The sequence below is a fragment of the Trichosurus vulpecula genome, chromosome 5 (genome assembly GCF_011100635.1).
Source record: "Trichosurus vulpecula isolate mTriVul1 chromosome 5, mTriVul1.pri, whole genome shotgun sequence".
In the NCBI taxonomy this organism is placed as follows: Eukaryota; Metazoa; Chordata; class Mammalia; order Diprotodontia; family Phalangeridae; genus Trichosurus; species Trichosurus vulpecula.
In genome coordinates this window covers 274,149,074-274,176,897 of record NC_050577.1, presented here as the reverse complement: position 1 = coordinate 274,176,897, position 27,824 = coordinate 274,149,074, and the positions used below count along the sequence as shown (strand labels likewise).

The window sequence follows — 27,824 nt, the reverse complement described above, 5'->3', positions numbered from 1 at the left end:
TATCAGTGTTATCTGTTTTAAAGTGTAAGCAGTGATAGGGCAGGGACTGGGTCTATTAGATTTCTCCACATAATACCCAGTACGCAATAAGTATTTTTAATATTAATCATGGCCTCTACTCCATTTCATCCACCCTTAAATTACAATAAAATCCCTACACCCCTACACAAAATATGGGGTACTATGGAAAGGACTCCACTGGGCCATAATGAAAAAATTTTGACAGGGTAGCTCAGTGACCCACAAAATACTCAGGACTTGACAGCCTAAAGCAAACCAATGTGTGAAACCTAAATTCACCCTAAAATGAATTACATACCTCCCTTTTAAGGCATTGAAGAGTCGGATTCCATCAGCAGGGCCACAAATTTGGATAACGTCATCTCTGGTTAACTTCAATAAATCTGCACCTAATAAGAATAAAATAACATGGGAAATAAAGCAAGAATCTGTAATGTACACCTGCATGGGCTTTTGAAGAAAATTTAAAAAAATAACATTGAATTGAAGACAGCCACATTCCCTTCTTTAAAGTACCATGTGGGACAAAACGGCAGAACAGTAGAAAAGTACAGTAAGCTCCTCCACAAAACTCCTCTAAAAACAGATCTAGGAAACATAGTAGACCTAAATCTGACAGGGAAATGAAAAAAAAAAAGTCACAGTGAATCATTTTTCCTTCCCAGTCAACACAGGAAGACAAAGAGGTCTGAAGGCTCTGGGACCAGAATTAAGCAAAGGGAGCAGTGGGCACCAGGGAGAGAAACAGCCCCAAGCCAGCAGAGCAGTGACCAGGGCAAGAATCCCAGGCCAAAGCCCCAGCAGAGCTGCTTGCATGACTGACAGTGGCCAAACTGAGGGCAACTGTCAGCCACTGCTGGATTACACTGCTTCAGGAATGCTGCTGGCTGGCAGGTCTCAAGCCTGAGCTGCCCTTGAGATACCAGAATAATACTCAATGCCCCAAGAAAGCAGCAACCAGAACCAGTCTGGACCTTCCCTCCAGAAGTACACAGAGCCCAGGCCTAACAAGTCCAAAGACAGGAAGTAGGTTGGAAGAATGAGCAAAAAAAAAAAAAAAAAAAAAAAAGAAAGAAAGAAAGAAAAAGAAAAAAGAACCATACCATGAAAAGCTATTCTGGTGACAGGAACACTAAAGACACAAACCCAGAAGAAAAGAATTATTCCAAAACACCCACAAGGCATATATCTTTAACCTGATAACATCACTATCAGGTCTAGGAGATGATAGGAAAAGGACCCATCTGTACAAAAATATTTATAGCAGCTCTTTTTGTGGTGGCAAAGAATTGGAAACTGAGGGGATGCCCATCAATTGGGGGATAAATGAATAAGATGTGGCATATGATTGTGATAGAAAGATTGTGCTATAAGGATGAGGGGGGACAGTTTCAGAAAAACCTGGGAAGACATAATTTGATGCAAAGTGAAGTGAGCAGAACCACAGGAACAATGTAAATGATCAACTGTGAAAGACTTAGCTACTCTGATTAATACAATGATCCATAACAATTTCAAAGTACTCATGAGGAAAAGTGCTATTCATTTTCAAGTACAGAACTGATGGACTTAGAATGAAGACTGGAGTATATTTTTTCCTTTATGTTTCTTGCTTCCCCTCACCCCCTCCCAACATGGGCTAATGCCAAAATATATTTTGCATGACTTTATATGTATAATAGGTGTGGTATTTCTTGCTTATTAATGGGTGGAGGAGGGAGTGGAGGGAGGGAAAGAATTTGGAACTAAAAACAAAAATAAAGTAACAAAAAAAAATCAGAAGAAAAAAACATTCATAAGAAAAGCCTCAAAGGAAAACGCAGCTTGAGTACATATTCAACTTGAATTCCTGAAAGCAAAAACAAATGTTAAAAAGAGTTAAAAATGTTTTTATAAATGAAAAAAACTTGGAAAAAAATGAAAGCCATGGAAGAAAAATTGGAAAGGGGAAACAGCATGGTACATGCTCTAGTACAAAAGCTTACTTAAGCAATAAATTACCTAAAAATTAGAATGAACAAAACAGAAGCCAATGACTCCATGACAGAGCAAGAAATATTAAAATAAAGTCAAAAGACTGAAAACAATAAAAGAAAACAAAGTATCTCATTGGAAAACAAATGACATAGAAAAGAAATTGAGGAAAAAATTTAAGGATGACTTGAAAGTCATGACAAAAAAAAAGTCCAAACATACTTCAAGAAATCTTAAAAGGAAACTGCACAGAATCAGAGAATAAAGTGGAACCAGAAAGAATCCACTGGTCACCTCCTGAAAGAAATCCCAAAATGAAAACTCCAAAGACTATCACAGCCAAAATCCAGAACTTCCCAGTCAAAGAAAAATACTATAATCAGCCAGAAAGAATAAATTCAACTACCAAGGAGCCACAACCAGGATCACAAACAGTTTAACAGACATTAATTGTTGTTTATCCTTTGTTCTTCAAGAGGAACAAATTTAGCAGCCATTACTACAATGAAGGAGTAGAGAGCTTGGAATATTATATCCCAGAAGGCAAAGGATATAGGATTACAGGCAAGAATAATTTACTCCTCAAAACATAATCATACAGGGAGAAAAATGGACTATAAACGGAGAAGTCAACTTCCCAGCATTCCTGATGAAAAGACCAGAGCAGAGTAGAAACTCTGAAGAAACTCAAGAGTTAAGAGAAACATAAAAAGGTAACCACTAATGAACACTTATATAGGGCTAAACAAAGATAAACTGCTGACATTATAATATGAAGAGATGAAAGATATGTCCTCTTTGAACCCTATCATCACAAGGTGTAGGAGAGGCACTCTAATTAGACAGATGGCCTTGGAATAATTGTGTTGTCTTACTAATCTTAAGAAAAGAGGGAAAGAGAAGGGAAGAGGAGTACCTTGGGCAAGGTGGGCGAAGGTTAGGGAAAATAATCTCACATAATCAGGGTGTGCCAGTAAACATCAATATAAACAAGGAGGAAAGGTTGGGGAGAGCACCTGACACTTGAACTTTACCCTCATCTGAATCGGCTAAAGGAGGGAAAAATACAGTTGGCTACAGAAATACATTTCATTTAAAAAGGGAAATAAGAGGGAAAGGGAAGAAGAGAGAAGGAGGAATTAAAGGGAAAGGAGATTAAAGGAGAAATTAGTTCTAAATAAAACAAACTACAAAAATATTTCTAGTTCTTTTTTAGGCAGTAAACAGTAATCTAAAGGGGTGCCCATCAACTGGAGAATGGGCATATATAATGGGGGAATATAAGTCATAGTATATGAATGTGATGGAATATTATTGTCCCTCCCTCCCTCCCTTCCTTCCTGGGAAGGCAGGGCAATTGGGGTTAAGTGACTTGCCCAAGGTCACACAGCCAGGAAGTGTGTCAAGTGTCTGAGGCCGAATTTGAACTCAGCTCCTCCTGACTCTAGGGCCGGTGCTCTACTCACTGCGCCATCTAGCTGCCCCCAATGGAATATTATTGTGTAGAAAGAAATGATGAAGGGGATGGTTTCAGAGAAACCTGGAAAGACTTAAATGAACTTATACAGAATGAATTGAACGGAACTAGGATAATTTATACATCAAATGACTTAGCAACTCTCGTCAGCATGATGACCAACCACTATTCCAGAGGTCTAGTGATGAAACATGCTACCCAGCTCCCGACAGGTAGATGATATGTCCACACAAACACACGTATGGATGTATACACATATATATGTAGATAGGTATTTCGTTTTAGAAATGGCCAGTGTGGAAATTTGTTTTGCTTGACTATATGTTTTTTAAATTTTATTTTTTCCTATTAGACATAAAAAAAATTTTTTTTAGAGGGGGGGAAGCAGGGCATTTGGGGTTAAGTGACTTGCCCAAGGTCACACAGCTAGTAAGTGTGTCAAGTGTCTGAAGTCACATTTGAACTCACATCCTCCTGACTCCAGGGCCTGTGCTCTACTCACTGTGCCACCTAGCTGCCCCTCCAAAACAATTTCTAACCTTTGTTTTTTACAATTGAGTTCCAAGTTCTCACCCACCATTCTTTCCCTCTCCCTTCATTAAGAAGGCAAGCATTTTGATAAAGATTATATAGATGTGCAGTCTTACTCACGCATTCTTTTTGTTGCTTTAAAGCTTTGAGTTCCAAATTCTATGCTTCCCTCCCTGTTCCCTGAGACAGTAAGCAATCTTATATAGATTATACATATATAATAATGTAAAACATGTCCAGATTTTGACTACATATGTTTGTAACAAGAGTTTTGCTTTTCTCTAATTCTCAATTAGGTTGATTGGAAGGAGGACAATTTTTACTGATTAAAAAAAGTTTTTTAAAAGAAAAATATAAAATTTACTATATGAAATTAATTAGAATGATTTAAATTACTTTTTTCTTCCCCAATTTCTTGATTTTTTTTTTTTTTTGCAGGGGGGAAGGCTGGGCAATTGGGTTAAGTGACTTGCCCAGGGTCACACAGCTAGTGTGTCAAGTGTCTGAGGCCACATTTGAACTCAAGTCCTCCTGACTTCTGGACCAGTGCTCTACTCACTGCGCCACCTAGCTGCCCCAACCCAATTTTTTAAATACAATTATTGTTTTAGAGAATGTATATGAAAACTCCAAATCACTAACAATAAGAAAAAATGCAAAACACCTCTAAGGTTTCACTTCACACCCAGCAAACGGGGAAAGATGACAAAATATGAGAATGATCAATATTTTAAAGGCTTTGAAAAGACTCAATACTCAAATGGGTCTATGATGCCATTGATTTTGGAGTTCCCTCTGATAATGATGATCACAACTCATCCTTTCCTGCCCATCCTATGTGGCAGGAACATTCATGTTTTTCTAAAAGTTTGCCACAGGGAGCCCACAGACTGGAGTCAGAGTCCTTGCCCAATGTAGGGGTACTAGTGTTCCAGGTACTGAATTCTCAGGCCTTCCCCGAATTGCAAGGGGACTCAGATTGTCATCTTGACATCTGTGGATCATGTGACTAGTCTATCAGAGCTTACAGCTTGACCTAAAGTTGCCTTGGGCAGCTATCTCTCTCTAGCAAATAAAAAGTCTGCCAACTAAAGTACTCTATGGGCTCTTTTGGAAGTCCTGCTGTAGCAATTAATTTAAATTAGTTTAACTCCTGGATAAAATTATTGTTAATTGGTGGCAATGTCATTCCTGTTTGTCTGTTTCCCAGTTTTTATTTTCATTAAAAGATATCGTTTCATTGAAAAGATAAACACGCTAATACACTGTTGTTGGATCTGTGATGAATCCAACTGTCCTGAAAAGCCATGTGGGATTATGCAAAGGAAATTACTAAAATGTCCTTATCTACTGACCCAGAAATTTCACTGCTAGGTATATACCCTAAAAAGTCAAAAAGAGAAAGAAATGTCCAACACATAAAAAAAAAATTATAGTAGCACAGTAACAAAGATGCCTATCAATTGGGGGAATGTGATGGAATATTACTGTACTATATGGAAAAATGAATATGAAGAATACAAGGTAGCATGAAGAGTTTCACATGAAATGATGCATGCAGAATGAAGTAAGCAGAACCAGGAAATATAAATAAATAAATAAATATATGTATGTATATAAAATAACTACAATAACATAAATTGAAAGAAAAAATAATGAGAAACTGAAACTATATTCTATGCCATTTTAATGACCAATCCTGACCTTGAAGAAGAGATATGAGACTGCACCTCCCCACTTCCCTTTTTTTTATTATATTTCTTTTGTTTTTTCAAGGGGGGAAGGCAGGGCAATTGGGGTTACTTGCCCAAGGTCACGCAGCTGGTAAATGTGTCAAAATGTCTGAAGCTGGATTTGAATTCAGCTCCACCTGACTCCAGGGCCAGTGCTCTACTCACTGCACCACCTGGCTGCCCCTACCTCCCTTCTTTACAGAGAAGGGAAAATATGGAAGCAGAATACTGCCTATCCTATTAGAATTGATTGATGTGTTTATCGGTTTTCAGAAATGATTTCCCCTCCCTTTTTTATTTTTTGTTATAAGCAAAAGCTCTCTGAATAATCAGGAAATAAAGGTGATATGTTAACAAAAAATAACAAAAAAATGTTTAAAAAGAGAAAGTCTGATAATGATAACTTCATAAAAGAAGAAAAAATGGTTCAGAGCACAAGTAAAAAAGCCTTTTATGAGAACTAAGAAGCACCAAAATGTAATTTTCTATTACAAGGAAAGAAAGATAATCCTAACCTGAGAAGTTTGTGAAAAGCCGTGAGAACGTGGAGAATCGGTTGCGATGTAACCACTGTTGAGCTTCCTGAGGGGTAGTTGTTGGCAGAAGGTTCTGAAACCAGGAGTACAAAAGAGTAACTTTGTAATTATAGAAAGAAATCTACTGCAGACACATTCACACACATCACATTCAGTAGCAAAGCTAACTTGAGTCTAATCTGTTTAAAATGGTCTGTACCCAAAAAATTAATCTTCTACTAGAGCACTGGAAGCCTAAAAGTATTACCTATTGAATGCCATAATCTTCAAATTACTTCTAAACATGGCAAATAGCTAATATTCAATGTAAACTTACATCTGCAACTGGAGGAGGTGGTTCTGGCTGGTGATTTGGTGAACCATTCCTAAAGAGACATTTAAAATAAAAGAGTAAGCCCATGACAGCCTGAGGAAGAAAACTGAGAGTTAGAATGCTTATCATTACCTCTTTTTCTTTTCTCTAAACAATGGATCTTAAGATCACACACAATGATAGATACAGAGGGTGTTCCAAACATCTTGGTGCAGTTTTGAACTATAAACTTTAGTTTAGCTATTAAAACTTAAACCTGTACCAAGGTGTTTGGAATACCTTGTATTTAAAATCAGAGAGGCAGCATAGCAAGAGAGCAGTCTTCAAAGCCAGAAAGACCTCAGTTTGAGTCTATCCTCTGTCATATAAGTGGCTATGTTTCCTCGGACAAATCAACCAGTATCTCTGTGCTACAGGAAACTCTGTAAGACTCTAAGTTGTAGAGAAGGTGCTGATCAGCATTGGCAGAATGAGTGTCCTTACCTGGGAGGTCCCTAGACCAATGAAATCACAGGCCCAGCCCCTATCCTCTATCTCTATTTAGAATCAGTATTTTCTATTCTGTGATCTAGGGGCCATCAAGAATTTTGGTACCCTTATTCTCCCTCCTTCTTCCTGCTTGTTAAATGGGTTATCTCCAGAGCCCTGCAGTAGTTTATGTGTGAAAGATCCAAATCAACAGAGTGAAGGAGGAAAGAAGGAAAGTATAAGAGAAAAAAAATGATAAGACAGCAAAATAAAATTAAGATCTTTAGAACTATCATTATATAGACTACATAATCCATTTAATTATAAATATATCATAATCCCAGGAAAAAGTGTGTCTCTACAGATTATAGTTATACTTTCTAAGGTTATACTTTCTTTCATCAGATAACATAACCTAAATGTATTTTCTCCTCTCCACCTCCACCCCGACCCCCAACTATCAAGAAACCTAGAGTCAAATTTAGTGGCCACATAACTGACTCAGATTGTTGGCAATGTCTACTCACTCTGCTATCTTTGTTTGAGCGTGTTTTGTTTTTATCTTTAATTGTCCTATTTTTGTACTATGCTTAATCTTAGAAACCTCCTCAAAGTTGAAATAAATTCTGAATAAATAAAATCAAACATCATGTAAATAGACCACCCCCACTATTTCAAACCTGAATGTAGCCCTTGGGAAAAGCCTAGTAGAGTCCAGAGTTTTAAATGCTAAGAACTCTCCTCAGATAGTTCTCTCCCATTGGGGCTTCCCCCTCATGTCCTGATTTGGTTTTTCCTCTCCAGTTCTGTCTGTTCTAGCCAGGGTGCACTCCCTCCCTGGGTCTCAGTTTCCTCATATGTAAAATGAAGGGGCTGGTCTAAATGACTTAAAAGTCCCTTCCAGCTCTAAATCAATGACCCTATGATCCTAAAATATAACTACTTCTTTTTGACTTCTGTGTCAACTTTCAATTACCTCTGGAAATGAGAGATAGGAGTTAAATGAAATAATAACAACAGCAGTTTGCATTTTAAATTAAAAGTACTTGACAAAGTGCTTCCTTATCCATTATCTAATAAGAGACTCATAACAACCTTGTGTGGTAGGTATTATTTATCCCCATTATACAAATGAGAAAATAGGCTCAAATTGATTACCAAGCACACAAATCTAATAAGCATCAGAAGTAGGACTTAAAGCCAGGGTTTCTAATTCTAAATCCAGTGTTCTTTTCTTTCTAGCATGTTTATATCAGCCTCAACCTTCCCTCCAAGATTCAAATACCAGTTGGCAGTTACCTATAAAGTGTTAACAAATAGCACAAAGGATTTATGAGGAACTTTCCTGTAATATGAATACTAAACAAACAGTTAAAAGACAGGGGGTAAGATGGTGGGAGACTTATAAGTCTATCTGCACACAGTAATCAGCACCCCCAAGTAACTGAAAGTTGACCACAAATGCCATTTTCATGAGTAAAAAGGTTGCAAGAGTTTAGAAACTTCTTCAAATCTTGTATGATGATGGTCCAGCAATGATTACCAAATCATTGCTACCAAAACACTGAACAGAGGTGGTATAATGAAATAGAGGGGAGAAATGTGGGATGTCAGAAGACATGGGTTTGAGGCCCAACTCCATCACTTACTAGCTGTGTGACCTTGGGCAAGTCCCTTAGCACACAATTTCCTTTTATTTAAAAAAGGACAAAAATACTTACATTACCTATTTCTTAGGACTGTGATGAGGAAACTGTTTTGTAAATAATAAAGCACTATGTAAATGTAAACTATTATTGTTATTGACCTAGAAATATACACCTCACCTCTTGAAAGGTCATGAAAGAATATTCTGGAGTCCAAAAACAAGGCAATTTTATTTCTCAGACTTACCCTTCTCCGATTGAAAAACTGCTATGAGAACTGTTAAAGCCAGGTGATGGGGAATTATTGACATATGTGATCTCAGGCCATGGAGAACACTAAAAACAAAGCACAACTCAGACATAAAGTAGACTTGCTTTCTTAAAAATTGTGTTTTCTGAACTGCAAAATGATTTCCCCAGGGAAACACAAGACCCACATCTTGATTCTAAAGTCCTAACCTCACAAATTTCCTCTATTTTCAGAGGCCTACATATATATTGGAAGTTCTCCCAGGACCATCAACCATACCAAAAGGGAATTACAAGGCAAATACATGAATCCCATATCACTTTATAATTGCATAGGGAAAAATAAATGCATTGATGAGCCAGTGTTCTGTAAATTGCCTAGCAAGCTTGCTAGTTTTAGTAGGGCAACAGAAAAGTTAATTACTAAGGAAAAGGCAAATCATTCAGAAAAAGACTGAAATGAACCTCTGAAAAAAATCTTTTTACCTCCGTGAGTATAGTTGTCTCATAGGAAGGTTGGTATTTTTCCTTTTCATGAGGGGTTCGCTTCTCCATTTTCTCCCTGTCTGTTTTTTGCTTCCTGTCTGCACCTTTGGGCTAGAATTAGACAAATTTGTTTGAAAAATGTGTGCTGGTAAGAGATAGATTGACTAACATAGTTGGCAACTGTTTGGTGAAACCATGCAAACTTCATGGCCTTCCTCAATCCCTAAGAACTCAAAGAATCACAGAATTTGAGTTGGAAGGGACCTAAACAGCCATCCAGTCCGACCCACATCTGAAAGGAATTCCTATTAGAAAATACCTGAAAGCAGTCTGCTTGAAGACCTTCAAGAAAGAATACGTCATTACCTCTAGAGGAAACCTATTCTACTTCTGGATAACTTTAGGGAAGGGTACTAAAATGCCTTCTTGCAACTTCCACCCCACGTCTGGTTCTTTCCTCTGAGGCTAATTATAACAAGTCAAATCCCTTCTTCACAGCACACCCCTTCAAATGCATGAAGCTGGCTATCATGTGCCCTCAATACTTCTCTTTCCCAGGTCAAAACATTCCCAGGTGCTTCCACTGATATGAAATTGAGGCCCTTCAACATATCTTAGTTGTCTCCCTCTAGATACCCTCTAGCTCATCTTCAACTACAGTGCCCAGAACTACACACAATACTTCAGAGGAGGACTGATGAGGACAGAGCACTAGGCAATTATCACTTCCTTATTCTTGGAAGCTATGTGTCTCTTTGTGTAGACAAACGGCATTAATTTTGGTGGCTGCCACACCATACTGCTGACCAAAGTTTAGTGGAATTTGCAGTCCACTAAAACCCTTAGATCTTTTTCAGATAAACAGCTAACCAACTGTGCCTTGCCCATCTTATATTTGTAGAGCTGATTGTTTTGTAAGTATAAGAGTTTACATTTATTGTTACTAACTAAATTTCATCTTATTAGACTGAGCCCACTCTAGCCCAGGGGGGTCAAACTCATAGTGACTAAGTTTAAAAATGTAATGTTACCTATATTTTATTGTATTTTTATGTATTTTGTTAAGTATTTCCCAATTACATTAAAATCTGATTCTGGGAGTTTTGCCGGCTGTACGTGGCCTGTGAAGCACCTTACACACCTCTGCTCTAATCTATCAAGATCTCTTTGTATCCTGTCATCAATGTTAGCTGTCCCGCCCACCCTGGCATGACATACACATTTCATGTGCATGTAATTTGCTCTTCTCTAGTCTTTTAGCACCTCTACAATATTTCAAATATTACTGACAATGGTTCAGCGACAAATCTGCCAGTTCTTTCGGTACTGGAGCATGTGGTTCATCTGTGCCAGGTAACTTGAATTCATCCAGCTCAGAAGAGTATTCTTGTTTCTGTATCCACCCACCAAACCCAAAACTGAACAGCCTGTCACAATTAAGCCAACACACTTCTAGTTCAGGCCATATCTTTTTTAATTTTATTTTTCTAAAACATAAATACACCACAAAAAAATAAAAATATTGTAAACTTAAATATAAAATAAGTAAAGTCATGCATAGCAGAACATGAGAGGATTCTGAATATATAGCAATAAATTCCTATTTCAAGAAAGTCTGTGTAATAAATTCTATGCATTATGTTGAGAATTATCCATCTTTTCTTTGCTTCTTTGTGTTTTCTTTTGTTCTCTCACATTTTTACTTTATTGTATTCGAAATGACGATTTAGATTTCTAGTTTGTTGATAACTGTTAAAAGAGACAGAGAAAGAGATAGAGAAAACCCAGCAAAATGGTTAGCAGTACCTTGAAAACTTTGATCTGACAGCTGGCTGAATGCAAGTGTTCAGTGTATTCTCCATTCTCATTCTCCTTGAAGGTGTCAATCTGAACTCGGAATGGCACACCCTTTTCTCCACCATGTTTTCTCATAGTGAACTCTGTGCTGATACAATGTACCTAAAAAAAACCCAACCCAACAATAACAAAAATAACGCTCTTTTTGTCTCTTTCTGCCACTGAGGTGTTTACAGGCTAATGAGAGAGACAGTTGAAGAGTAATCTGGGCTAGGGAAACGGCATATATGAAAATTCCAGGGGGGGAACAAGAAAAGGGCAAAGGTGGTTAGCAGGTTTGGTTAGCTGGAAAAATCTGAGGCAGCAATTTATTCATGAGGGTAGTTAAAAGGAGAAATTATTCTGCTACAGGCCCTGTTGAGGGCAGCACAGATCAGAACTACCAGAGAGTATCTGTTCCATTTGCTTTCCCTTCACACCTATCCCTACATGGCTACTCACACTGCTTAGATGATTTGGGGTCACTAATTATAATCGCTCTGGGAAAACAGAAGACCATAAGGACTCACTAATATGATGTGCTATGCCCTCGGATCTCAGGGCACATGTAACCTGCTAATGCATCCTAAAGACCACTGGACCTTGCCATTTGCTCTGTCACCAAACCCTTAGGGCTTTCAGACTTTTCTACATGCCATGCATATGAGTTCTCTTACACATTTTGTCTCTCCCAATTACAGTATAAGCCCCTTGGGAACAGAAACTGTCTCACTTTTTCTGTCTATATTCCTAGCATGTAGCATAGTGTAGCATAGTATGTATTGAGTGCTTAGTAAATGGTCTTTCATTCATTCATTTAAAGGGGCTCTAAGGCACATGTTGAGAAGTTTGTACTTGAATCAGTTGTGAACCTCTCTAAGGGGTTACATCTTTATCACGTCATATTCCTTATTCAGCAAAACAAGGAACTTGGGATGTCCTTTATAATTGGACACCACATCTTTTTACCTGAATAAACACAGATGTCCTCTTTGCAGGGTCCCAGAGAAACTCCACAGTATTCAGTTGTGTTGGATTTGCCCTAGGGTCAATTATACCTACAGACATTGGAATATCTGAAAGATAAAATACTAGTTATCAAGCAGCTGAATGCTATTAGGCTTAAATGAAAAGTCACTCATTTTCATGTTCCTGACCAGAGTTAGCATGCAACTGGTTGAGTCATAAACCTGTTTTTAGGTAAAAGAAGTGATTATTTCAGTAAAATTATCAGTACTAAAAAATGACTTACTCATTTAATATCACCCCTAAGCAGTTTTCCTTTGGTCTAACTTTGGGTGTGTTTTTTTTTTTATTTTAAAGGTTTAAAACTGAATCAATTTAACAGCTCTACTCCAGTTTGCTAAAATGCCACTCAGATGACTGGCTACATCTTAATTTTAGTTTTGATGCAAGTGAAAACTATCTACAACCACAATGCATCCGAGTACAGAATCAATTAATGCTATTGCAGAGGCCTCTATGTTTAAAGAGTCTGAAAAGAGTCAAAAAGCATTATATATAGAACACTGAATATAGTACACAGTTTCATGCCACTGGAGAGAGTTCTTCATCTAGGATTAGGTGGCAGGTGCTACAAACAAAAGGAAAGCAACAGGCAAAGTAGTACTTTGTAGGTTTTGGTAAAGCTCTGGATTTCACTCCCCATAATATTTAATTATTAGGAAGATATGGATCAAACCTTATTACTTAATAATACAGCCATACCAGATAAACACTATTATTACTGGAGAGAGCAACACCTCAGTGTAAAGCCAAGGACAGTAACTGAGTGCGTTCCAGAAGTATTTCACTGAAAATAATTGCGTTAAATTCACCCTACAGGCAATTATAATTGCATACATTGTGTTATCTATGTGAGAATTACTGTTCGCATTTAAATCTAGTAGCATTCAGTTGTTTAATACCAAAATATAACATTTTCCTCTCTCCCTTACTTCCCCCTTTCAAAAAAATATAAATTTACTATATTAGTCAAAGATAGAAATATATTAAAAGTAGTATATGATTATGACTACCTATGTAATTATATAATTAAATTAAGAATGTTTTCATTAAGGAGTGAATGAGAAAATGTAACTGTCACTGTCTCAGGATCACTATCCTTGTTAGATGTATATTTGTTTCATCTGTGCTATGTATTAATTTTTAACTATAAAACTAATGTTAATCAATAGAGAGAAGTGTCTACTTGCACATTTATCTGAATCAAGTTCTGCTAAATGACTATATTTTTGTATATGCCCAAATACAGCTGTCAATATACATCCTGTTCTGGTTCTGATTGTCCTTTGTATTATCTCATGCCTATATGCCTTCGTATTCTTTGTACTTACTTTTATAGCACTTTATTATTTTACATTCATATAGCATCATTTTGGGGTGCATTTCTTCACTCAATGGATATGCAAATTGCTTTTTTCAAATTATGCGGCTATGTTTTTTTTTTTTAAGTTTTCCTAACAGTTTTGAGATCAAGTTCTAAGAGTTAAATCTCTAGGTCAGAATATTATCAGTTCTGTGACTAGTACTATCTGCTGAGATACTGTTCTCCAGAAAGTTTGCAACAATCTATCATCCTACCAAAATGCAATAGAATATTTTTCCATAGCCTTGCCAGAATTTAATTCTATAATTAAAAAAAAATTTTTGTTGCCATTTTAGTGAGTATAATGTGGCACCTGAAGTTTGTCTTGCTGTGCATTTCTCTGATTAGGGAATTCGAACATCTGGTTATTAACAGTTTACCTTTTTTTTCAAAACTTATGTGTTCAGAGCATTGACAATTATTTCATTGAGGTGCATTTATTGCAATTCTTATGACTAGCAATTTCTTATATTCTGGATGTCAGATCTTCGTATCATCATATTTATCATAAATATTTTTCCCAATCTGCTTCTTTTCTTTTAGAGGTAGTGCTTTTTATTATAATCTTTTAATTTTGTAAAATTTAATCTGCTGATTCTGTCTACAATGTCATCTTCCATTTGTTAGATTGATTGAAAAAAAAGTATTCCTTCCCTATAGCTGAGCCAAAAATATTATTTTCTTTCAGGTTTTAGGGGTGATTTTTTTCATATTTTCATTGCTAATCCAGTTAAAGAGTTTATCATGGTATAAAGCGTTAAATATCTATTCAGATTATTTTTTCACCATATAGTCATCAAATTTTCTCCGACACTTTTAACTGACTTATTGATTTCACTCACTTGTGTTTTTAACCAAGAGTTTATCAAATACTATCCCCTTAAATATACTAAGTTCTTTATTCTCTTTTCCGTAAAAGAGAAAGGGTGCATGTGCAGTGTGTGTATAAGTAAAATACCTGTTTGGTAGGACATTTTGAAATCTGGTAGGGCAAGTCAATTTCCTTTTTCATACTTCTTACAGATATATTTTCCATCTGCTTTTCTACATGAATTCTGTTATGACTCTATTACTATGAACTCATCTAATGATAATGCATTAAATTTGTAGGTTATCTTGGAAAAGTACTGATCTTTTTTAAAACAATATTCCATTTCTTTAGTTCTTTGACTTGTATTAAAGAATATTAAGTTGTCTCTGCATCTTTTATATGCCTGGTCTTTTAATGCCTAAATGTTTGGTGCATTTTGTTGTTGTTATGAAAGGTATTTCCCTGCTGATATTCCTTGATACTTATTAGATACTTAGAGAAATTAAGATGATTTTTGTAAGATGTATTCTATATCTTTGTACTCTACTAAAGTTATTTGTTACACTCATCAATTTTTTTTTACGGTCTTAAGTTTTCTAGGAAATCATGGAATCATGGAAATCCATGAAAATCATGGAATCTGTGGAAATCATGGAATCTATAAACACAAGAATTAAACTTATTTGCTAATGTTTATTCCTTTATTTCTCGTGTTTTATTGCTACTGACTAAAATTATAAAACACTATCTCAAATAACAGTGGTATGTATGAACAACTGTATTTTAATGGAACTGCTTTTAGTGTTCTTCCACTGCATAAAAGATCAGTATATGATTTTGAATGTATGCTTTTTATCATATTAAGGAGTCTTCTATTCCTATGTTAATAAGTACTAACTGATCACTATTTTATCAGTCTAACTCTATGCCTACTTATATGATTATATAGTCTTTACAGATTGATTGTTTCTTATTATATCAAATTATTCTTTCAGTTATAAATCCCATATGGTCATGAAAGATGATTTTACTAATGTACTTCCCTTTCTGAGCATTATATTTGGTTCACAGTCTTCTTTTTCAGTCTTTGGTTTAAGGATCCATGTCATTCATCTTTCTGTTTTGAAAGAGTCTTTTTAAACATGAGCTTCTTAATTTTTACTTATAAATTCAAATTGGATGCCTGAATAGGAAGAAAATTGCTCTTTTCCCACATACTCACTCCAGAAAACCCTGAAAGTTCACATCAGACAGAATAATGATAAAAAATACTAATAATAATAAGTCACTTCTTCTACCCAAGAACTACAGAAAAAAGTCATCCAGAAGAATATAGGCAACAGAAATGGGATCCCTCCACATAAGCAAGCACCAGGATGACCTGAGACAGGATGGATATGTAGCCTATAACTCTGTCTAGGGGAAGTTAAGAGCTGGGGGTTCTCCAGAAAAAAGCTCCAGTATGGTCAGAAAGAACCAGGTCAGGGACCTTTGAAGTTAGGGAGTCAATCAGTCAGTCAGTAAGCAGTTATTAAGCACCTACTATGCTCCAGGAACTGTGCTAAGAGCAAAGGATACAAATAAAAAAAAAAGGCAAAAGACAGTCCGTCTTCTAAAGGAACTCACAATTGAATGGGCAGATAAAAGACAAACAAATATATATACAAATAAGCTATATACAGGATAAAAAAGAAATAATTGATGGAGAGAAGGTGCTTAGAATTAAGAACTGGGAAAGGTATAAGATGGGATTTCAGTTGGGACTTAAAAAGGGAAGCCATTAGGCAGAGACAGGGACCGTTTCAGGAATAGAGGACAACCAGAAAAAGTGCCCAGAGTAGAGACAGAATATCTTGTTCATGGGACAGAAGAGAGGCCAGTGCCACTGTACTAATGAGTACATGGCAGGGAGTAAGTTGTAAGAAGACTGGAAAGGGGGCAGCTAGGTGGCACAGTGGATAGAGCACAGGCCCCGGACTCAGGAGGACACGGGTTCAAATCCAGCCTCAGACACTTGACACTTACTAGCTATGTGACCCTGGACAAGTCACTTAACTGTTTGCCTCAATTTCCTCATCTGTAAAGTGAACTGGAGAAAGAAATGGCAAACCATCCCAGTATCTTTGCCAAGAAAACCCCAAATGAGGTCATGAAGAGTGGGACATGATTGAAATGACTAAACAATATACGTAAAAGATAACACAACTGGGGGTGGGGGGAGCATCACCTGAATTTCATTTTCATCTAACCTGGTCAAAAGGGGTAGAATATAGAGTTTGGCATAAAAGTACACTGGTCTCAACAGGGAACAGGAGGAAATAGAGAGAAGGCAGGGGCAGTACAATGGGGAGAGTAGGTCATGAAGGAGGTTCAAAAGAACCTGTGATTGATGTCTAAGTAAAGGGAAGTGAGAAGGGACAAGGGAGTAGAAGCAGCCTGAATCAAGCATAGATCAAGCTAATGCTACATATACTTCTCACTAACCACTATCTTTTTCTTTATAAAGAGGAAGGTAGGGAGCAAAGGGGGAAAATAGGTAAAATTTTAAAGTTTATACATAAACAAAACCAATGCAATTAAAATGAGAAGGGAAATGGGCAACAGGGAGAAAAAAATCTTTGCAGCAAGTTTCTCTAAAAAAAGTCTCATTTCCCACATCCAGAGAAAGAACTATGGAGTTTGAACGCAGATTGAAGCATATTGTTTTCTCTCTCTTTTTCTTTTTCATGGTTTCCCCCTTTTGTTCTGATTCTTTTTTCATAACATGACTAATGTGGAAATATGCTTAATATGATTGTACATGTATAGCCTATATCAGATTGCATGCTGTCTTGGGGAGAGGAGAGGGAAGGGAAAAGGGAAAAATTTAGAACTCAAAATCTTACAAAAGTCTATGCTGAAAACTAAAAATAAATAAAACACCTTTTAAAAAGTCTCATTTCCAAGACACTTAAGAGACTGGTTCAAATTTTAAGGTAAGTCACTTTCTAATTAATAGTGCAGAAAGGATATGAACAGTATTCAAAAGAAGAAATATAAGCTACCAGTAGCCACATTAAAAATGCTCCAATTGAAATATGCTCTTAATAATAAGAAAAATGCAAATAATAATAGAGAAATGCAAGTTAAAGTAACTGTGAGGTTCCACCTCACATCAACAAGACCGACAAAGTTAATGAAAAACAAAAATAACAAATGTTGGAGGAGTTGGAGGGGAAAAAAAGGTACTACTAGTACAATTCTGAACTGGTCTAGCCATTCCAGAAAGCAATTTGGAACTATGCCCCCCCCCCCCAACAGATTACTCAATTGTGAATGCCCTTTAACAGTGATATCACTGTTAAGTCTGTACCGCTCAAAATGATCAAAGAAAGAAGATAAACATTTATAAAAGCTCTTGTGGCAGAGAATTAGAAATAAGGGGTTGGGGAACAGCTGAAACAAAGTATGGTACATGAAAGTAACAGAATCCTATTGTGTCATAATAAAGGATAAAAGGGATGGTTTCAGAGAGACCAGACCAGGGAAGACTTCTATGAACTGATCCAAAGGGAAGTGAGTAGAACCAGAATAATTTATATAACAACAACACTGTAAAAGGAAGCAACTTTGAAAAACTTCAGAACTTTGATTGATGCAACGACCTAAGATAATCATATTTACCTATTTCCTAACAGAGGTAGATGATGGATTCAAGATGTAAAATGAGATATACATTTCTGGACACAGCTAATGTTGGAATTTTTTTATTTGATTATGAATATAACATATAATACAATGTAATATGAATATGTCTCTGTCCTCTTCATGCCAACTTCTTTTCCAGAATATTCCTTTTTTTCCTTTTAATGTCATCAAAACACAACAAAACCACTCCTATGAATATGCATTACAATGGTTTTGTTTCTCTTCATTTTTCTCTTTGGTTTCTGGTTGTTGGTTTTTTTGGTGTGTGGAAGGAGACATGAGAGCTCCAGAGAGAAAATGTATGCTTGTTAATTGAGAAAAAATAAGTTTAAAAAAAGAAAATTAAATAATGTGTTGTATCTGGTAAAACTAAATAGCTGGACTTGCTCTATACCTTGTAGCCATTTGAAGAAAATTCCCAAGCCACCCTTGAAAAAAGAGTAGAAGAATGTCCCTGATGGTTCTTCCCTCACCTGCCTTTTTCTGAACCTGTCTCATCCTTGTAGGATACAAGGGGAAGGGGGAGAAGAAATCTGATTTCTTTTTATAGTGCTATCCATTTAATTAAATTCAACTCAATACACATTTTTGTCTATTATATACAAAATACTTACTATTTCTGACATTATCACTCCCTGTTCCATAAATTCCAGTGGCTCCCTACTATACAAAGCAATATACTCTGTCCAGCATTTAACTCTTCTGGCAACAAATAACCTCTACAGGCTTTTTACATATTAAGCACTTTATACATTCTTCAGTCTAGCCAAAGTTGACTTTCCTGCTGTCCCTTATACATGACATTCCATTTCCTAACACCGTGACTTTAGCACAGGTTGATCCCCTATTTGGGAATGCAGGCTTTTTCACCTCCATCTCTCAGAACTGCCAGTTGCCTGTAAGGTTCAGCCCAAGGACCACCTCCTCCATGAGGCCTTTCCTGGTCCCTGAGCAGCTAGTTCTCCCTCCACACCAAAGTTATCTTGTTTTCTTTTATATCTATTTTGTATATACTTCTCTGGGTACATGTTGTTTCCCCAAATAGAAAAGAAGCTCCCTAAGGGGAAGGATATTTGATAAACTGTGTGTGTTCTACCAGCACCTAGCACAGTGCCTGGTAGGCACTCAGTGCTTGTTGAGTGACTGACTGAGTAATTAGAGAAGATATGTCATAAATCCTGCTCTTATAGAGCTTAAAGACCTAGGGATCTCCTAGCATTTCTTGGGAGTAGCAAGTGCAATTAGGACATATAAATAAGAGTTTAAAACTTCAACTTCTCTTTCAAGGTTAATTGTTTTTTCATACTATTTACAATAATAATTTCCAGTTTTGATGCTCAGAAAATTCATGAAGTATTTTGAAATAATAGTCAAATAAAACCGTTTCTTTACTGTAGCTAAATGCATTCCCTCAGTAGCACATTCTCCCAATTCACCTATATCAAGGATTCTATCCCCTGGCCTGTTCCATCTCCAGCCCTCAAGCTGCTGATGCTCAGTGTACTGCAGTCGTCTGTCATGGAACACCACTCGAAATATACTCTGGAAAGAAAAGACAAAAACCATTAATAATAGGATATATGTATCCTCCAAGGTTATCAGTATTACCAAGAAGGTACAGATAGATGATTTCTAAGGTCTCACCAGCTTTAAAGTTCTATGACCCTATGAAAAGCAGCTTTGGTGCAGCAGGCACAAGAACTAGATATGGAGTCAGAGGACATGGGTTCAAATCTCAGCTCTGCTAACTGTGTGGGAAAGTCATATAATCTCCCTGGGCCTCAGTTTTCTCATCTGTAAAACTAAAGGGTTGGATTAGATATTCTTTAAGATTCTTTCTAGCTCTAAATACTATGACTATGTTTGTTAAAGATGTTGCTCCATCCTGGCTGTTCAGAACAGGCAAATCAGTGACGAGAAAACAAAATTAACCATGGTTAGCCTAAGTCTGTTGCTGGACCTCATCTTCTTTATGCTCTTCTTTTGAGCATCATATTCCTATTGAAGGTCCTGCCTGTATCAGAAAGCCCTATATCATTAGAAACCTGTTCACTGACCCAGATTTCCTAACTGTTATAGCAGTGGTGTCCACTATTTGAAACTTGACTGAAATGGTACTTCTGATGCCAAAGAAGCATCAGGGATCACTATACTAAACCTTTTTTTCCTCTGCTAATCATATACTACAATTGGCCCAGATTTGCTGATGCATAAGAAAAATTTGCAAACTGACACGTTAAAACTAAGTAAGCATAAAAGGCAGGCGTGGATCCTATTTGCATCATCATGCTTCTTTTCTGTCACATTTCACAACATGGAAAGAGCTATTATTCTAACCGTACCTCTAGTTATGGGCAGCTAGGTGGCACAGTGGATAGAGTGCTGGGCTTACAGTCAGGAAGACTCATCTTCATGAGTTCAAATCTGGCCTCAGACATTTATTAGTTGTGTGACCCTGGACAAGTCACTTAACCCTGTTTACCTCAGTTCCTCATCTGTAAAATGAGCTGGAGAAGGAAATAGCAAACCACTCCAGTATCTCTGCCAAGAAAATCCCCCAAAATAGGGTCAGGAAAAGTCAGACACAACTGAAACAACCCAACATCAACAGAGCTCCAGTTACAGCCGCTATCATAGCAGCAATAGCTTCTATATATCCAGTGGGAAAAAGAAGACTGCTTTCAAAGCTCTCAGAGAACTTGCTTCCTTCATGGCAGCAGTTTGTTTTACATTACGCCTCGGAGACCAACAATGATGATGGAAGGGTAAGCGTTCACCATCCTGAGGCTTTTCAGACAGCAACTAGACCTTCACTAATAACATTAAACAGAGTAAGTGGACAGAGCTGTCCATTGCTGAAATATTAGTGGGCTTCAAAGGGTTTCATCTTGGCTTCCTCAGATCAGCATATCTAGTCAGCAAATTGTAGTAAATGGGATGTACTAGAGACTAGGAAATTTTTTGTCTCAAATAGGGCAGAGAGAAAATTGTATGAGCAAGTGGCTTCTTCTCTTTCCTTTACCTTCACTAACTTGCCATTGATTTCTGGAAGTTCTCCAAGTTTCCTGTTGTCCAGCATTCGGATTTCATAAGACTGTCCTAGAAGAAATAAAGATTACATGTTTATGAGGGAAGCCAACAGTTCAGCAAAAACAAACTTGTTAAGATTTATAAAAAGTAAATTTTCAACTGGTTTTAATTATGATCACAAAATAAAGTGTTCTGTAATCAAATTATTACTAAGATGGGGGAAAAGTGGAACTTGATTAGAAACAAGAAGGACAAGTGGATAGGAGAAACTAGAAAGATAAATCCATTAATTTTTTCTCTGCATTGCTGGCAGGAATTAGATTGGCATTACAACTGAAAAGACCCTTGGGGGTAACCTTTTAGTAGAACTAGTCACAACAACCATCTTCAGAAGAAGTTAAACTAGTATTGTACAATGATATGAATGCAGAGGAGCTTGTTAATATTAATGACAAAAAAAATACTTCACCTTGATTGAGATATGTGAGTGTTTCATCATGGAGCTTTACTGCAGGAGAGGTAGCAGCACAAAGCACATACTGGAAAGGTAGGATTTTATTCTCATCGTCAGGTGGTAAACTTGACTCTTCTTGTTTAAAAATGGGCAATGCAAGGACATCACTAAAACAAAAGAAACAAATAACTTTCAAAAACACTGGACAATGTTATAAAAAGGGATTAATTCTCATTGTAAGTTAACTGAATGTAACAGCTTAACAACTACCACCAATTAAAAAACCAAACCAAACCTTGAAAATCCCATAAATATTATAACCAGTTAGGTCTGATTTAGTCTACAAAGTAAAAGAGACTGTTTACATAAGTTGCATTTTAACTAACAAATTCAAATGACACATCAATAATAACACTAGTAACTCACATTTATATAATGGCTAATAGTTTACAAAGTGTTTTCCACACAACAATTCTGGTGAGGTGTCACATTTCACAATGTCATCCCTGATCCCAGAGTGGATATGGTTCCTCTTCCCCTCCCCAAATCTCGCATGTCTTTTCATTTTACCTGTCTTAAGCATACATCTCTGCCAACTTAGGGTCATGGAACTTAGAACTAGAAGGGATATTAGAAACTATCTACATCAACGGCCTTATTTTATAGCTGAGGAAATTAAAGCCCAGAGTTTGAAAGATTTGTCCAAAGCCACTGATAAGCAAAAAAGTCCCCATATATGCCAAATATTTATAGCCGCACTTTTTGTGACAGTTAAGAACTGGAAATAAAGTAGATGCCCATTGATTAGGGAATGCCTAAAAAATTGTGGTACATGAATGTAATGCAATATTACTGTGCTGTAAGAAACGATGTGTGTGATGAAAACAGAGAAGCATGGAAAGCTCTATATGAACTGATGCAGGGTAAAGTAAACAGAACCAAGAAAACAATATACATAGTGACTACAACAATGTAAATGGAAAAGAACAAAACCAAAAAATCAAAACTAAATGTAAAAAAAATTATAAAGATCAAGTAGGATTTGAAAGAAGAGATATCAGAAGATACTACCAACCTACCCTTTTTCTGGAATTGGGAGGTCCACAGATGTTACACATTGCAAGTGATTTCAAACTTTTTCAATGTATTGATTAATTATGCTGAGTTTTATTTCCTCTCTAAAAAAATACCATTTGTCATGTGGGATAGCTCTCGGGGCAGGAGAGGGACACATGGGATAGTATGGTGATGGCAGAAACAGAAAATATTAAAAATTCATTTAAAAAAGAGTTGTTGTAGTTCAATATAACAAAACGTATCTTCTCTACCTATCAGAAGTAAGCACTTCTTGAATTACACTGGTTTTCATCTCTGCATCCTCTACATTAAGCACAGTGCTTTGAACATAGTAAATAATAAATACTTCTTGAATAAATATTGACAAATATTAATAAATATTGATCTGTTTTGCAAATGAGGAAACAAATTCAAAATAGGCAGCTTCTCCACAATCACAAGCCAATAATAACAACTACACACCACAGTTAAGTTTTGAATACAGGTCTGCTGATTCCATATGGCATCCATTGCTAATTCTTCCTCAGCACAGATAGAATAATTAAAAAAAAATACATATTGCTTCATGTAACTACAATTTGGCTAGCAGCTGTTGTGGGGTGTAAGACCCAACAAGACTAGCAACAAGAGCTGCCAGCACAGGTTCTTTTGATCTGCTTTAATAAGGAAAGTAATTTTAAGGGGTTAACAATCTCACTTTAATCACACATACAAATAGCATTCACTTAGTTCAGGAGGAAAAGCTAGCAACCTGAACTTCAGAGCAAATACAAACAAATCACAAACATACATTATAAACAGACCAAATACAAACCATCATCTGGGTTAGCAAAGCTGGGGAGGGGGGGTAGTTACAATGGCTTGCCCAGAGTCACGTGCCACTCTTCCAGTGAGTGAAAGCCCCCAAACCAAACATTTGGGTTTCTTCAAAGCCGGGGGGCTCCTTAATGGCTACCCAGAGTCTCCACACCGACACTCCTCCAATGAGAGCCCCAGACAAAATGCTAACCTCTGGATTTTTATACCCTGTTCAGAGCCTGAAGGATTCGTACCTAATCAGCAAAAGGGTATGGGCCTGGGGCTTTGCACCTAGTAAGGTTTAATCAAAGGCGTTTGATTACTTTAGCATTTCTAAAACAGAAAACAGTAAAAAAAAAAAAAAAAGTCCCACCTTAATTACCAATACACCACAACAGTGTATCTGGGCAACATTCTTAAGTTAGTAGATGGTAGGAGGAACCTATTAAAAATAGTGCTTAAATTGGCAAAGATGGTCACAAAAGAGGGGGATAGTTAATGTTCAAGACAGAGACAGTAATGTAATATTGGTGGAGTAGTGAATGGCTCTCATCATTCTGGATAGCAATTTGGAATTACACTAAACTAATGACCAAGATACCCATACTCTATGATCCAGAAATCCCAAGCCTATGCATATACTCCAACAAGGTTAAAGACAGAAAGATTTATACACCAAAAACAAAAACAAAAACAAAAAAACCCAAAAAACCATAGCAGAACTTTTTGTGGTAGAAAAGAATTAGAACAAAGTAGATGCCCATCAATTGGGGAATGGGTAAAAAAAATAGCAAGACATAAGACTGGACTCATAATTTCACTGCTACAAAGAAATGAATGTAATGGAGTCCTTATTATGACATGAAGAGACCAGGAATATGAAGAATTCAGAAAAACATAGGAAGACATATGAATCAATACACTATGAAGTAGAAAAAAAAATCCCAGGAAAACAATGGACACGACAGCAATAATTAAAAAAGACCCAACAAAAAAAAATGCCTGAACTTGGTGTAATTATAATGACAAAGTTTGTCCCTTAAGAAGATATGAAAAAATGCACCTTATTTGCCTTATTTGTAGAGGCAAGGGATCATGGATACAGAATACTACATATACTATGTATGGTTGATATGCTGCTTTTTTCTTTTATTCTTTGTTACAAGGGATGACTTCAAATTTTGTTTCAGACAGAAAAATTTGCTTAGAGGTCCAGAATTGAAAGTTATCACTTGGTTAAGGTGACTGACTGTGTCAAGATTGGGGATTGGTGGCGATAATGAAAAACCCACCCCAAACCCTGGGACCACAAGAGAATCTTTATGATGCACCTAAAAAATAACAGCCCTGCCTTGAAGCAGGGAGATGCACTAGACTCAGTTAATCCAACCTTTAGGGAGTTTCAGTCTTTGTTCATTTGAGTTCATGTACCTGCTCCCTCCTCTACCAGTTCTAACCAGAAGTACTGTATGATTGATGTGTGTGTGTGTGTGTGTGTGTGTGCACGCACATATTTAAGTGAATTAAAGCTAATTTTATTTTGAGAATACACTTTATTTTGATATACTTGATCACTGAAAAATATCCAATGGTTACAAAAAGCAGGGTTGAAAATTACTGTCCTGCTTAAGATCCTTTCAGGCCCAAAATTGTGTGTTGAGGTGAAAAGGTTCAGGATGAGTCCATGTATATGTAGTTCTCAAGGGATCAGGACATTATCCTCCACTAATATTGAGTAAAACTAGCTGTGACTATAGAATATGAGATTCAGAGTATGCCCCACATTATTTGAGTTCTAAGGATCTCTAGCTTGCAAAACTGGTCTAACAGACAGATATGATTAAAAAAACTCTCTTAAAGAAGTCTGAGGATGAGCTAGAACCTTAAATCTAAAATCTGCTAAGAGGTAGAGACAGGATTGTGTTAGACAACTCTTCAACATGCCCTTGAAATGTGGTCTATGTTGATTATTGACTAAAGTGGCTGATTATACAAAAGCAAAAAGACTAAATCAGATGAAATGTCAAAATTCCTTATAAGTACCACATCCCATCTCATCTCTGTCAAGTACTCATCAATTCACTTCTACACATTCAAAGGATCATAGAACTTAGAGACAGAAGAGATCATGTAGTTCAACCTTACTCCTACCTGTGATGAGGAAACTGAGGCCTAGGGAGGTTAAATGATTTGCTACATAGTAGAGCCAGGACATGAACCCAGGTCTTCTGACTTTAAAATCACTAGACTATTTCAAGGCTATTGCAGTCAGGCAAAAACTATTAAACTATTAAAATTCATATGAATCTACATAGAACTACTATTTCCAATAATAGTATGTAAACAAGTACTAATGATTGGATTTGTTTAGCCTATAAAGCTAGAGCAAAATTTGAATACTAAAAAAATAAATAAATAACAAAATTCTCTTCTGCTGACGCCTAAGCAGCAGGACTGTTATTATTTTAATTCAGATAATTAAATTCATCTACCTCCTTCCCTACATGCAAACCAGAGTTAATAAACTACACAGCTTCTACAGATTGTTAAGGAAGTATTTTAAAGGACAGAAGAAGCACTGTCCTTTCTTTTTTTCTTTTTAACCACCTGCAGCTCTGACAAGATGCCCTGCCCAGTTTAAGCTGATCTCTCCAAATCTCATCACTGTGCTGCCAACTCAATTCCTTCCCACCTCCCTCAGCAGCCTCTCCTTTCTGGTTGGAGCGTGATACACTAAACTCCTGTCAAAGCTTTTCTTTGTAGAGGGCATCATTTGGACTCTCCAGGTCATTCCACTTTCCATCTGCAGCTCTGCAGGGTTGCAACTTCATGGAACAAGGAACAAGATTCCCCCTGATGTGTCTCCAAATGTTCCCCCCGACCCTTTCCAACTTTCTTTTGTAGGTTGTCTTCTCCAACGAGATTAAAGTCTCCTAGAGGGCAGGAACTGTTTTTCTTTTTCTTATTTGTATCCGCAGTGCCTAGCACAGTGTCTGGCACACAGCAGCACAATAAATGTTGACTGAATTGAACTGTCTGCCCTCCCACAAAGACTGCTCTCCTTCACCAGACCAAATGGAAGAGAAGGAATTCTTGTCCTTCTGTACCAATTACGTAACAAAAATGATGTGTTGTACCTACAAAAACAAACTAAAAAACAAAACAAAACAAAGAAACAAAACTTGGTGCTTTACAAGGTTCTTATGCGTCTCAAATTTTTCCCAAACTGTCCACAGAAGAGTTTTGGATAAGAATGCTGTTTATTCTTTGTTCTCGAAGAGGACCAATGACATCAAGAAGGTGATGGCTTGCCTTGCAAGTGAATTGGATTTGAGTGAAGCAGGGCTGAGCAAGGTCACCAGACTCACTTTCTCCTCCAGAGTCATCTGGGTCCAGTGGCAAGTTACAGATCAGGACAAATGGAGAAGGCCCTGGATGCAGTGGGGGACCCTGGCCTTTTTAAGTTAAGGTCTTTCCCAGGTCTCATTTTGTCTGAGGCAACACCTATTCAGTGATTAAGGCTGGGTAAGAAATTAGAAAGGACTAAGATAAATAAAACAATAATACACCAAGGGTCAATTTGAAAATCTTTAGATTTATATAATTTTTTTTTACTTTAAATGAGCAATTTTCCTACCACAGCACTTCCTGACAAAAATGACCAGGAAAAAAAAAAGTATACCTTTCCTCAAAAGCTTAGTGAAGATCACCTGGAATATATTACTAAAGCTAATTATGACTTCTGCAGCATGGCAACAGCTCACTGTTTACAAATAAACTTTTTTCCTCAAATGTCACTGACAGGCAAGGTCTGATTAAAGCACCACTTGCTAATCATACTCAGGAGAACCTGGCAATAATATCTAGCCCATCATGACTAAGCAGAAGAGCTGTCATTTAGAGCTCTTATTTGGGTGTTGCAATTCCTGTGATTTAAAAAGTATTCTATAAAATTTCTCTAAATCTAAATTTAGGGTTAAAATTTTGTTTGGCACAACCAAGTGAAGTCTGTCTTTCTCAGAAACTTTCAGACTGTAAAAACTTAAACCAGAGTTGTTCAAACTTTTGCTGGTTCAAATTTTCTCTACATTGAAAGTAAGTGTGGCACAAAGAGGTTAAAACCAAAGGAAGTGATACATCCGGGCTCCTTTTTTGTATTGAAGACAATCCAAAAGGGAACTAAATTTGGAGACTAACATGTTTGTACCTTCCTCAAAGGTATATGCAAGTTAGGGAAAATCCATTATGGTAGACCACTATATTACACTAAACACCTGTATCACATAACTGACACTCCTTTAGAATATA

The 27,824-nt window shown here is 36.8% G+C and overlaps 1 protein-coding gene across 1 annotated transcript in view; it reads right to left on the bottom strand.

The window, feature by feature from the left end:
- TFCP2 (transcription factor CP2) overlaps positions 1-27,824 on the bottom strand; it is a 56,477-nt gene that overhangs the window by 6,041 nt on the left and 22,612 nt on the right. Inside the window, exons 2-11 of the mRNA XM_036759673.1 lie at positions 21,657-21,808; positions 21,180-21,256; positions 19,594-19,699; positions 12,240-12,346; positions 11,241-11,393; positions 9,435-9,545; positions 8,947-9,035; positions 6,589-6,637; positions 6,252-6,345; positions 320-410 (exon numbers count right to left, since the gene is read on the bottom strand). Of these exons, the coding sequence (XP_036615568.1) occupies positions 320-410; positions 6,252-6,345; positions 6,589-6,637; positions 8,947-9,035; positions 9,435-9,545; positions 11,241-11,393; positions 12,240-12,346; positions 19,594-19,699; positions 21,180-21,256; positions 21,657-21,808 (1,029 nt within the window). The remainder of the gene's footprint in view (positions 1-319; positions 411-6,251; positions 6,346-6,588; positions 6,638-8,946; positions 9,036-9,434; positions 9,546-11,240; positions 11,394-12,239; positions 12,347-19,593; positions 19,700-21,179; positions 21,257-21,656; positions 21,809-27,824) is intronic.